Source organism: Bactrocera neohumeralis, chromosome 2 (assembly GCF_024586455.1).
Source record: "Bactrocera neohumeralis isolate Rockhampton chromosome 2, APGP_CSIRO_Bneo_wtdbg2-racon-allhic-juicebox.fasta_v2, whole genome shotgun sequence".
NCBI lineage: Eukaryota > Metazoa > Arthropoda > Insecta > Diptera > Tephritidae > Bactrocera > Bactrocera neohumeralis.
In genome coordinates, this window is record NC_065919.1 from 28,607,146 (window position 1) to 28,619,900 (window position 12,755).

At 37.4% G+C, this 12,755-nt stretch overlaps 1 protein-coding gene across 1 annotated transcript in view; it reads left to right on the top strand.

The window, feature by feature from the left end:
• Positions 1-11,416, top strand: part of LOC126767925 (ceramide kinase) — a 28,551-nt gene extending 17,135 nt beyond the window's left edge. Inside the window, exons 2-5 of the mRNA XM_050485726.1 lie at positions 7,591-7,908; positions 8,002-9,626; positions 9,694-9,902; positions 10,584-11,416. Coding sequence (XP_050341683.1) covers positions 7,644-7,908; positions 8,002-9,626; positions 9,694-9,902; positions 10,584-10,704 — 2,220 coding nt within the window. The 5' untranslated portion in view covers positions 7,591-7,643 and the 3' untranslated portion in view covers positions 10,705-11,416. The remainder of the gene's footprint in view (positions 1-7,590; positions 7,909-8,001; positions 9,627-9,693; positions 9,903-10,583) is intronic.
• Positions 11,417-12,755: the final 1,339 nt, after the last annotated feature.

A 12,755-nucleotide genomic window follows, 5' to 3' on the forward strand; every position in this document is an offset into this window, starting at 1 on the left:
AATCGAGTGATTTATTTTAATGGTTTGCTCTTTAGGTTGTATAGCTCCAAGTTTAAGACTCATTAAAAACTAAAAAAATGTATATATGGATAGAAAAAAGCATTGCAGGGCGGAGGAAAAGGACATCGTCTTAATCCTTATAAAAGACGGCCAAAGTCTTAGGAATACCGCTAAATCATTAGGTCGTTCATTGTGTTTCGTGCGCAGAATGCCTTAAGGATGAAAAAGAATGTTGAAACTCGCGGTTGATCAAAAAAGACATAGGACAACCGTATCGTCACTCTTGGTAAAAAGGACCCATTGGTATCTTTAAGGATAATATCAGCCGACATTGGTAGCATAATATCTTCCCGAATGACTCGACGAATACTAAATCGAGCTAATTTACCTACCCGGATAGCCAGAAGAATACCATTATTGCAAAAAAAAATTACAGATAAGATTACAATTCGCGAAAAATCATGCGAATTGGTCCGGCCCAAGTGGTTAGAAAAAGTGGGCGCAACATCTTGTGGAACGACGAAACAAGAAATTAATTTGTTCGGAAATGATGCCTGAGGGAATGTTCGTCGTCCGAAAGGCAAAGAATTGCATTCACAGTCTACAAAAAAGACCGTTAAACACGGTGGTGGCAACATAATGGTCTGGGGCTGCTTTTCGTGGTATGGTGTAGGACCAATACATCGTATTTCAGGCACCATGAATAGGTTTCAATATAAAGATGTCTTGGAAAACACGATGCTGCCATACTGAGGAAAGTACGCCACTAATATGGAAATTTCAGCAGGATAATGATCCTAATCATACTTCGACGTTGGTAAAAGATTGGTTCCAGGACAATGGTGTGAGTTCTCTTATATGACTATGTCAATCTCCCGACTTGAATCCAATTGAAAACCTTTTGGGGGAGCTAAAGCAACAGATTGGGAAGCAATCGTTGCAAAATAAGGATCAAATCCGAGAATTTTGTTGAAAAAACCTGGTATGAGATTACAATTGATACGTACCGCAAACTTATCTTCAGTATGCCAAAACGAATCTCAAAAGGAACTAAAAATAATGGCAGATATACTAGATACTGATGAAAGAAGTAAATAAAAGTCAAATAAAAGACAGAAAACTCAAACTAATACATTTTTTCATTCACATATACCCGATGTACTTATTATTTTGTCCAGCCATTTTTTTAGTCTTTTTTTTATTTGCTAGAAATTTAAGTTTATAGTTCAACTATTATTACAAATATCTTTATTTTTATTATTTTAGTCATAAAAGAAAATTTATTAGTCATTGAATGCTACACGGACGTATGTACTTATTATTTTGACCATATGTGTATATACTGAAAAAAATCAAACTTTATTTACTAATCTACTTACTATATATAATTATAAAATTGTTCGAAAAAATGGCACTTTCTCATTTCTAGGCAAAAGAAATTCAATACGATATCAACTACATAGTATGTCTGAAAATTGTTATCTATCGATAACATTAATAAATATCGATATCAGTATAAATTGCGTTAATTTTATTATATCGAGATAAAAAAATTCAACATTTTATCAACTAAGCGTGGATGAAAAAGTAAAAGTTCTTTATAAAATTTTAACTAAATATTTAAACTTATTATTAGATTATTCTAATTTTCTACTATCCTTAGAAACACGTTGCAAACTTTTGAATGCCAGCCGTAATTCTATATTCAGTATCTAATTTAATGCGACAGTTCGGTGTCATATTGGGCTCGAGCTTCACACAAAGGAGATTGTACCGACCCAGAAAAATACTTTTGCTGATTCTGTTTACTCGCACAGTGTCAATGGCCCAGTCCGGTTACTCAAGAAAACACAGAGAACAAAGGCGAGCGATATTTGCATGGTTGATATTTTCAAGATCAACTGGTTTCTAAGATTATTCTGCTTTAAGTTAAAATATACATACATACATATGTTTCAAGTGAATAGGAGTGCAATAAGAAATATTGGAGTTACGTTCAGCTCAAAAAATGCCATTTTGATGTAAAATATAATCACGAAAGAAAAACGGTTTGCAAAAAAAGAAATAATAATAGTATCAAAATGTATGAAGGCACCCCCCTCATCTCCGATAGCTTTATCACAGTTACGCCAGTCTGGGCAAGTCGTAAATGCCTTCGCGCATCGCTGTCGAAGGTGAACGGTTTGGACTTGAACTTGACAATAATGGTTGCTTCATCATCTTCGTACTTTGCATTTATGTATATCATCTATTAAGTCGTATACATACTTGTGTATATAGTATATATGTATGTATGCATATTTTTTTTGTTTGTTTTAAATTTTGTTATGATTTGCATTTTCAAGACGCTTATCGCTGCTTACAAAATGCGGAACTTTAAACTTTGCACTTTTTCTAAAGCTAAAGACAATTATTAGTCTCTGCTAGTACTCAACGGCGTCTTAATTAAATAATTATATAAACATATGTATGTAATAATATGCGCATACATACATATATATATACACATACATACATATGTATAGTTAATAGTACTCAAGTGGAAGTCGTGTCGAATTTTGCCTTCGTTGCTTTGCGCTTTTTGCGTTTTTGCCGGCTCTCGCGTGCGCTTTGTAGGACGCAGCTTTGAAATTAATGACTCGCAACAATTGGTGTCAGTACTTCTCGGAATGTGCGGACTTGAGTTAACAAGTAATCAACGTGATTTCACCACCCACAAATTACTTTCGTGCCTAGTTATAATTACAAGCACACGATGTTGCAGCAACAAATGCTTCTACTATGAGACAAGTTTGAATTCTATATTGTAGGATATCACGTGTTATGTGAAAGAGTTCACATAACACGTGATATCCTACAAGCAATCTAAAGCTTAGTTATTTATTGCTCTTCAATGATAATTTCTTTGATTTGAGACTAAATTGTAATATTTTGGAGTCGAATTGATAGACAAGAAAGCTTTTCTTAGCGGAAAAATAATACAAGTATCTTTTAAAATTTCTTCCAGGAACAGTATGAAACTTTCTTATGTTGTAACAACACACACTCGTCTCCAATGTTTGGGTTCGTAGCTGCTATTACAACCTTCAGTTACACCGATTTTTTTTACCGATGCATATAGCATGTAATATGATTGAATAGAAATAATTGTTAAAAATGAATGGCGGTTTTTTCCACTATTACACACTGAACAGGATATATTCAGTTTGCCACGATGTTTGTTAATGTCATTGACCAACGTGACGGGCTAATTCGATTTATTCAGGTCTCTTTATCTGTCCGTCGGTATATAGGCGAACTAGTCCATTAGTTTTTGAGATATTGATCCGAAATTTAATACACGCCCTTTTCTCTCCAGTAAGCTGCCCATTTGCCGGAACCGTCGATATTTGATCATTATAGCATATAACTGCCACACAAACTGACCGATCCAAATCAAGTTTTTGTATGGAAAACGTGTTTGCTAGATACATATCTACACAAAATTTGGCCCGGATTATTGTCCAAAGCCAAGCTATAATCTTATAATCTCTGAATAAACTGTTTAGATTGGACCACTATAGCTTATATGTAGCTGCAATACGAACTGATCGATCAAAACCAAATTCTTGTGTGGAAAACTTTTTTATTTGTTAACGGTATTATAGCTTCGGTCAAACGTAAATCACGTTTTTATGTTTTTTTAATATTTAAGCTACCTCTGTCATTGAAATACAAGGTTGGTGCAATAATTCTCACATACTGTCCAACAAATACATATCTCAAGTCTTCATCGTTGAACGTTCTTAGTGACCAAAAATTTGTCAAAGAACGAACTCCGCTTAGTTTTTTCTGACAGACTTTATTAAGTAGACGACATTGGCATTGGTTAATCCTCCAACCAAAGCAATGCTGTCAATCAAATGCTTGCTTGAAATCATTTTAATACCGTTTTTTGCAATACTTTGACACTGAGAATTCATAAACTGTGGATTTAGACTCCGGGTACGGTCTTCCTGAAGAATTGGTAAGAACTATGCAGGATTTTTGGAAGGGATATTTTCGAAATGTACAAGATGCTTTATAAACTTTTCAAAAACCTCCACAAAAGACTTGTATACTCCAAAGCACAACCTGTACGAACGACTAAGCCAAAATCTACATAATACAAGGTGCGTTCCGAAGTAAACAGGACTTACAAAAAAAACAGAACAAATGGTTTTTTCGGCAAAATCAATTTATTTCATTCAAAATAGTCTCCATCTGCTTCAATACAGCTTTTTGCACGGTCCAAAAGCATGTCGAACGAGTGTTTTAGCTCGTTGGCCGGTATGACCGCCAGTATGCCGGTGCAAGCCTTTGAATGGCCTCTACGTCTGCATAACGCTTTCCTTTCATGGGCAAATGCATTTTTCCGAAAAATAAGTAGTCGCACGGTGCCATACCAGGTGAATACGGGGAGTGGTTAATGGTTAAAATGTGATATTTGGTCAAATAATCGGTATTGGATTCTAGCAATTTTTCGTCGTCAGTCAATTTGTGCAGAACAAACCGTGCACACACCTCTCGTAAGCCCAAATGTTCGGTCAAAATGTGATAAATCGATGTTTTGGAGATGTTCATCTATTTCCATGAATATCAATGATGATTTCGGCTGATTTTTGATTTCCGGTGATCACGGATTTTGATTGGCCCACATGTTGATCTTCATCTTTGTCCTCACGACCACTTTGAAAACGTTGAAACCACTCGTGCAATCATCGCCATAAACTTGTTTTATCAATTGAAATGTTTCGGTAAAAGTTTTACCAATTTTAAAACAAAATTTAATGTTGGCTCTTTGTCCGAAGCTCATTTTCGCACCGATAACACAAACATACTGACACTTAAGACGCAATAACTTCACTTCCAATCAATGAAATGTTATGAAATTCTCACTGGACAATCGATAAAGATAGCAGATTCTAACGCACCAGTCGACATACAGTTACGGACAATAAAATAGAATCAAAGGTGTTGCTTTGAAACAATGGCATAATTTTTTTGAAATTTTTCATCTATGTAATAACTTTTCTGCATAATAACAAAGGCAATAATATGTAGTTTTAAAAGAGAGGAAAAGATAGCATTTGGGGTACTCACAACCCGTCGTAAAGCATCGTAAAATTATAAATTTTTACACTTGTTTAAAATTTACAATTCTCAATGCTATGTTTTCGAATCGTTATAACTTATAACTTTATGAGACTTGTGAAAACCCTAATTGTTGAGTTTTACAATTAACTGTAATTTAAAAAGTGTAAATAATGTGCCTCGTGCTTAGTGACAAAATAATAGAATCAATAGCGAAATGAATTCATAAACGAAGAATATTGAATTCAAAAAGCGTAATAAGTAGTTATATTAACTTAATTAGATCTGTAGAATGAATAATTGAATCAATTATGAATTTATTTAAAAAATGAGTCGAGCAAAACATTGCTTAGAGAAGGAAAGATTGTGCGTCCAAAATTTTGCAAGGAATGAATCACGCGTAAAGCAAACATATGAAATATGTCTCAAATATTTGTGTTTGGTGCCTTAAAATTTCTGAAAAAATATTGAAAAAATAGGCCGATCACAAAAAAATGACTGCGCAAGTCGTTCGAAATATTGCATGATTGCCGATGTGCGTACCGTTTAAGGCCTCTGCAGCCATTCAATAAGAATTATATGCAAAAATTTCTTCAAGAACAGTAAGAAGACGACTTGTGGAGAAAAATTGCTTTGGCACATGGTCCCGAAAGGTGCCAATGCTGAGATAACGGCATAGATACAATTGTATTCAGTTTGCAAAACGACACATTATTTAGGGCGGAGCTGAAAATTAAGAAAAAATGATTCGACATTTTATGGTCTCAATGAAAAATTAATATGATAGGAAATGATAGTTACGCGTGAGTCCGACGTCCAAAAAACAAAGAAGTGTGCGTCCGCTACACGACTAGGTCCTTCAAACCCCGTGGGGGCAATATAATGGTTTAATATTGTTTCTCATATTGTGTTCCGGGGCCTATATTTTGGATACAAGAAAACATTGACCGCCATATATACGTTAAGGTTTTAGATAAGGTCATACTCCCAAATGCTGAATGGAATTAGCCTTGCATTTTGGCAATTGCAACAAGAAAGCGACCCGAAACATACTTCGGGTCTTGCAAAAAATGGTTTTCAGTTCATGGTGCTAGCGTTATGGCTTGGCCAGAGTAATCAGCAGATCTGAATCTCATCAAAAACTTACGGAAAATTGTTAAGGAAAATATTGCACCCTTAAACCGAAAAATAAAGCAGGATTCTGAGAGAAGGTACAAAGGTCTGGTATTCTGTTCCACAGAACACTTTCGGTAGCCTAATTAGGTCTATGCCTAGAAGATGTGCATCGGTATTAGACGATTAAGAATACACTACAATGTACTACCAATTTTTCTATTAGTTCCCTTAAAAAAATATTTTTTTTAATGTAAAAGATTTTGATTCTATTTTTTTGTCCATCGAATTTTTGAAATATATTCTTTGCCTTTGTTTTTGTAATATTTATGAATTGTTTTTTTCCAATATTTTTACTGCTACCAATAGCACTTGATGTGAAGTACATAATAAAAATATAACTTAGTTGAATTTAAATCAAATTCATAATTTTTTTGAGAAAGGAAAATTAGTACCATGAATGATTCTATTTTATTGTCCGTAACTATATACTTGTAGATGGCGCCACCAGGAGGCGCTAGATTCAAAAAATTTACTTTGGAACACACCTTGTAATGCTTGTCGTTAAGAATATTTGAGCGTAATTTGAAAACATACTGTGAGGAAGTCAATTAGTAAGACTAGTATGCTTTTGGAAGACAGCACGAATTAAATTTAGTGTGCATAAAGTTGTGTTCGATCAGAAAATTAGGCATCAATAATCTAAGTAAAAGCTTCGTTGATACCCTATCTCTTCAAAAAATGGCAGAAGAGCTTCCATGAACATACAATTTTAATTGTAGCTTAAAGAATTAAGTAAGTGTGTGTCTCTTAGTGACGACTTAAAACCGCTTCCACGATTCACGCTCAAAAAACTATTTGCGGAATATTTTATGGTGCGGTAACAACAATAGCCGACGATTTAGTCTTACTTGTTAGAACCGACGCAATAAAACTAAAAAAGTTGTTTTAGTTTAGAAACGAACACAACAATCACAAATATTTTTTTAGAATATGCATGTGTACATAAATACGAGTATATATTTTTTGTATTTGTAATACTTTACTAATTATGGAAGCATTAACCTCGCTTATGCTATTCCGCGAACGCTGGCTGATTAGAAACAAGTTTGCCCAATGCGAATGTTAGCAAAACGAAAACAAGCTAATATTTTTAATTTGTTGTTTTTGCTGTTGTTTTTTCTTGCCACTTACTTCAATCGTTGGTGTGGAAAATACGGTTTTAATCGTTTCTCGGCATAATTTCCTTTCGTTATCCACCAATATTTGGTTCTTTTTCACAATTCGCTTTTACACAGTTTTTCTTTGCTTCATCTTGCGTACGAAAACCAGTTTGAAACGCCGCTAAAAACTTTTTCATTTCAGCTTTTGGCATGTCGAGTCGCGCTTAACTAATCAGTCCAACGCCAGCCACCGAGATGACGCAGAGCAGCACGGACTTCACGCAGTTCTCCGCTGCACACAACAATACAAATGCCGCAAGCCACAAAGAGAGGGAGGCAGCTGCCGCAGCGCCAACAGCGAGACCCATAGTCAGCAGCCAAAATTGTGATATTCTCCTAAACAACTTTCAAATCAAGAAGAAACGGTATCGCGTCTTGCTCAACTATGACCACATCGTTTGGGAGCGACTGCAGACAAAGCGCAACAGCGACGCGGACGCTGAGGGCAACTTCAAGCAAGGTGAGTTAATATCATTACAAAAAAAAATAATAATAATTAAAAGCGTTCTAAACACATTAATATTTTGTTTTTCTTATTGTTGTTGTTACTTAGGCTTAGTCTATGGCAAGAACACGAATGTGTTGCATATAAACGAGCTAATCAGAGTGAGCAAGGGCAACACCAAGTCGGCGGCATTGCATATTGCAGCGCCGCAGCCAATGGCTGAGTTCGATGCACACAGCGCAGGCGAACAAAAACAACAACACAGCAGTACGCCACCCACTGAACAGTATCTTGCCTTGTCATACGCCGCGCGCATCATCAACTCAGAGACAGACTGCAACTGCTGGGATGTGCACAAGCTGGTGCTCTATAACGCCGATGCGTATGTGGTGCGGCAATGGCACGCGCTGCTCAATAAAATGCTCGCGAATACGGCGCCAACGCGTCTGCGTGTGCGCCGCTTACTGGTCTTCATCAATCCGTATGGCGGACGTCAGCGCGGCTTGCAGGTCTACGAACGCCACTGTAAACCGCTGTTTCAATTGGCTGGAATCGACGCGTCCTGCATTATATCGCAGCGTTCGAATCAGATACGCGACATACTGTTGAGTCATGATTTGTCGCCGTTCGACGCGGTTTGCTGTGTTGGTGGCGACGGCACAGTGGCAGAGGTAATTAACGGGCTCATCTTTCGCGCGATATGCGATGCGGGCATGGATGCGCGCCAGCCGCTGTATGTGCCGAAGCCAACGCTGCCCGTGGCCATTATACCAGCGGGTAGTACGGATACGGTCGCGTACAGCCTGCACGGCACATCGGATGTGCGCACCGCGGCGATACATTTGATTTTGGGTCAGCGGCGCGGTGTGGACATTTGTAGCGTGCGCAATCGTGAAGGCGTCATACGCTTCTGCGCCAGTGTATTATCCTACGGCTATTTGGGCGATGTGGCGGCGAAGAGCGAGCGTTATCGTTGGCTGGGTACGAAGCGCTATGAGTTTGCCGGTGTTAAAACGTTCCTTACCAATAACGGCTACGAAGCAGAGCTGCGCATCTTACAGCCAATAGGCGGCAACAAATTGAATGCAGTTGCGGCTGCACACGAAGAAGGCGCGAGGTGTGAAAACGTGAGAACTACAGAGGATACGATTTGTTTTGCGAATTGTACACGCTGTGACGCGGCGTCCATTGCGCAGGCGGCGCTTGCGACGAAACGCGCTTTAATGCACAAAGGCATATTGGCGGGCGTTACTACACCGACGTCCGTTGCACGTGATGAGCTGCCCACATCTTCGAACGCTTCATTAAAGAGCTGTGAGGATAATAACGACGGCCAAAGCAATAAAACAAATTATTTGGAAGTGGCTGACACCGCTGCCGAGTTGCGCGGCGGAAAAATATTTGCTCCTAATAGCAATGAAACTATGGACTTTGATGATACGAAGAATATAAATTTGACAGACTGTGATAATGATAGTGAAATGATGGTCGACGCAGCAGATGGCGTGTGCGCGCCGGAAAGTAAAGTCGAAAGTGAGTGGAAAACAATAAATGGTGAATTTTTCATGATCAGTGGCGCGAATATTACCTGCGCCTGCACGCGGAGCCCTAAAGGTGTGGCGCCCTACAGTCATCTAGGCGATGGCTATCTAGACCTGGTACTAGTGCGAAAAACCTCGCTGCTCAACAATGTACGATTGCTCTTAAACCTGACGGACCGCAGTGGTGATATTGTGAGTACCCACTGTCTATACTTTTATACCTCTGTATACTAACTTTATTGTTTGTATTTTTTTGTAGCGAAATTTACCTTTCGTTGAAACCTATCGCACCAAAAAGTTCTGCTTCCGTTCGCCTAATGCGAATCTTGTGCAAGAGTACAGCATTAGTAGTTCCTGTCAGCCGATCGCTGAAACTGCGGATGGTTATGTTGACTATGATGATGACAACGGCTTGTCGCGTTGGAACTGTGACGGAGAGGTGGTTAATGATCAGGAATTAACTATGATGTATGTATTTTACAAAAAAAAATTTAAGCAAATATGTATGTATTTCATTACATTTACTTTCGGGAGGCCGAAATCAATCTTAAACATAATGTGTAATACTGTCGAGTGGACAGTCATTAGATATATATTCGAGTGCGGTTATTTCAAGATCTTAGCTTACAAGATGTAATATCGTGCAATACTTTTTTTTGGTACTAGTCGGTGACTCTTATTTTTTGTATTTTTGTTGTTTTTTTTACAATATTACAATATATGATTACTCATCTTTTTGGTTATAAAATTTAAAAAGACGTTTGCTTGGCAGAAATTCGTGTCGAATGCGAATGAGTTATTGCCGCGAAAAATGCACTGTTTGGTGTGGTTTGTACGCTGGTGGGAGCTTATTTACGTAGTTATTGCCGCCGAGAAGTCCTATTTTGCGGACTTCCATAAAGCCTATTTTACCAGCGGACAAAGAACATGGAGCATTGGTGGTTTATAGTGTGTCGATTTAGCATTTAGATTGAAAAATAAATCACCAGTTTTGCGAAATTATCAATTTTCTTTGTAGACACGGTTTCTATCGAACGTCCCACGTATTAAATTTGAAATATAAATATGTTATATTTTAAATACTGCGATTTTAAACATACAATTCTATGATTTTACTCAATGCTAATAATTTACTTGAAATTCTTCCAGTTCACATTGCCAATTAATCGACATCTTCATGCGTGGACCACACACATACAATAAACAGGTGAAGAGCGGTGGCAAATCCTTGCTGTGCTGCTGCTGTGGCTGCTGCCGAAGTGATGATTAACATAGCCATAATGCTTTGGAAGTTTTTTGACACGCGATCGAATGTAAATTATTACAAAAGTTGGTGGGTACAGCCATCGTTTGCTGTTTCATGTGGAAAACTCTGGCCAATTTACGTAGACGTCTCCTAACTTAGAGCTGAAAGTGTTGCATGTGTAGATAGGTATGAAGAAAAGTGTATAACTAAATAGGAAACAATAAGCTTTAAGCACTAAAGATTTTTAATAAATATTTGCAATATGTAATTTGAAAAATTGAAATTGATAATCGATAGCCGTTTCGTACATACATATATACATACATATGTATATAAACATATACATATTTTAAAGTGTTACTTCTATAAACAAAAAATGAATGCCTACATATATAATTTACATATATATATTTATATCTATTATATTTGGTTCCATTTTGTTATCATTCCTGTTCAAGTTTTAAAAATGTATACATACAGATATAAAGTATTGTAAGCCAACATTCCCAACATTCTTAAGAGTATTAATTATTTAAAAGCTGATATTGTATAGATGTATGTGATTTATTTAGTAATTTCACGATGTTTTTTAATTATTGTTCAAAGTTTATGAAAACATATATTATTTGTAAGTTTGGTGATGTTATGGTGGCAACTGGGTATCAAACTGCTTAATTTGATTAACCGTTTATGGTTACTCGCCAATAAAGAAGCAATAAATGAGAAACAAAATAAATGAGTACATTTTATTTTTTATAATTTTTATGAGACACCTATTTACTGGCCAAAAATAAGGTACATTACTTGGTTTTATCGCTTTAAACTTATTATACTTCTGGTAAGTAAAAGCCATCTACGCTGTTGACAATTTTTCCGGATGCCAGCTGCAGAAGCGATATAGATGAAGACGAGATATAAACATCTCAACACGTCCCTCCTTATTCTCTCGTGTTTGCGATTACAAGGGTTAAACACTTGGTTTGGGCATTCAGATCTCCTTCCGAGCAGTTGGGAATAGAAATTTAAATGCCTTAGCAAATTTGTATTGCCCACAAGACGCTTTTCCGAATAATAAAGTCCCATATAAGGGTTCTATTTTTATGGCTTCCCAAAGTACTGCATATAGATGGTTGTCTTAGATTAGACTGATGACCCACTCAGACCAGTGTTGGTCCTTTGCGATACCAAATGGAGTTCAGTTATTAGTAGTTATCCTTTAAGTTGCTGCTCTTGACGCGAACTTCAATAGACATGGGGACCTCACCATCGAAACTTCTTTCAGTGTCGTCCATCATGGGGCCCCAGATAAAGCATAGCCTTGGAAATGCGGGAGAAGTGAACGAAAAATGTCCCATTGTTTCTATGGTGTCTTGCTCTTGACATTTACTGTTGTCTTCTCGCTCTGTCAGTCCCATTCTGCAGGCATATGCCGCCACCAGACTGACCAGGGAGTATTTTGATCATGTTCCTACAGTCTCTTCTATCGAGTTCCAGTAAGAATTTTGTGTTCTTCCTATCTATCATTTTATACATGACTTTTGCAGTTCTGCACGCAGGTAGCTCGTTCTCACTCTTTCTTCTCCATTGTCTTCTCTCAGCAGTTTGTTGTCCAAAACTAACCCAAGATACTTGGTGTGAGTTTGCTATCATTTATATGAGGAATTTTGTAATTTCTTGTGAACACAAGCAGATCCGTTTTCCCCGGATTCAATCCCAGATCCTCTAGAGACTGTATTGAGAGTGGCGGTCATTATACTACTAATAGTGTGTGGACAATATTATGCGTATATCTTAGGGTCTTCGCCGTCTAAGTTCTTTAGTAGTTTATTTACGACTAATGTCTATAGGAGGATGAGTCATGTGTAGAAGTTCGCGCAAGTGAGAAAAGTTCTTTGATTGCCAGAAACGATTATTTTACATATGGCTTAAGCAGCTCACGAGTTCCGGTCCTAGACCAAGTATCCTCTGGGTACCCAAAGAATATCCGTTTGAAGGCGAGCTAAAGTGAGAAGACGAAACATCCCCTCAATAGGGTTGTGCGCTGGGTTTGGAACCCGCCACGTATGCAAAGAAGG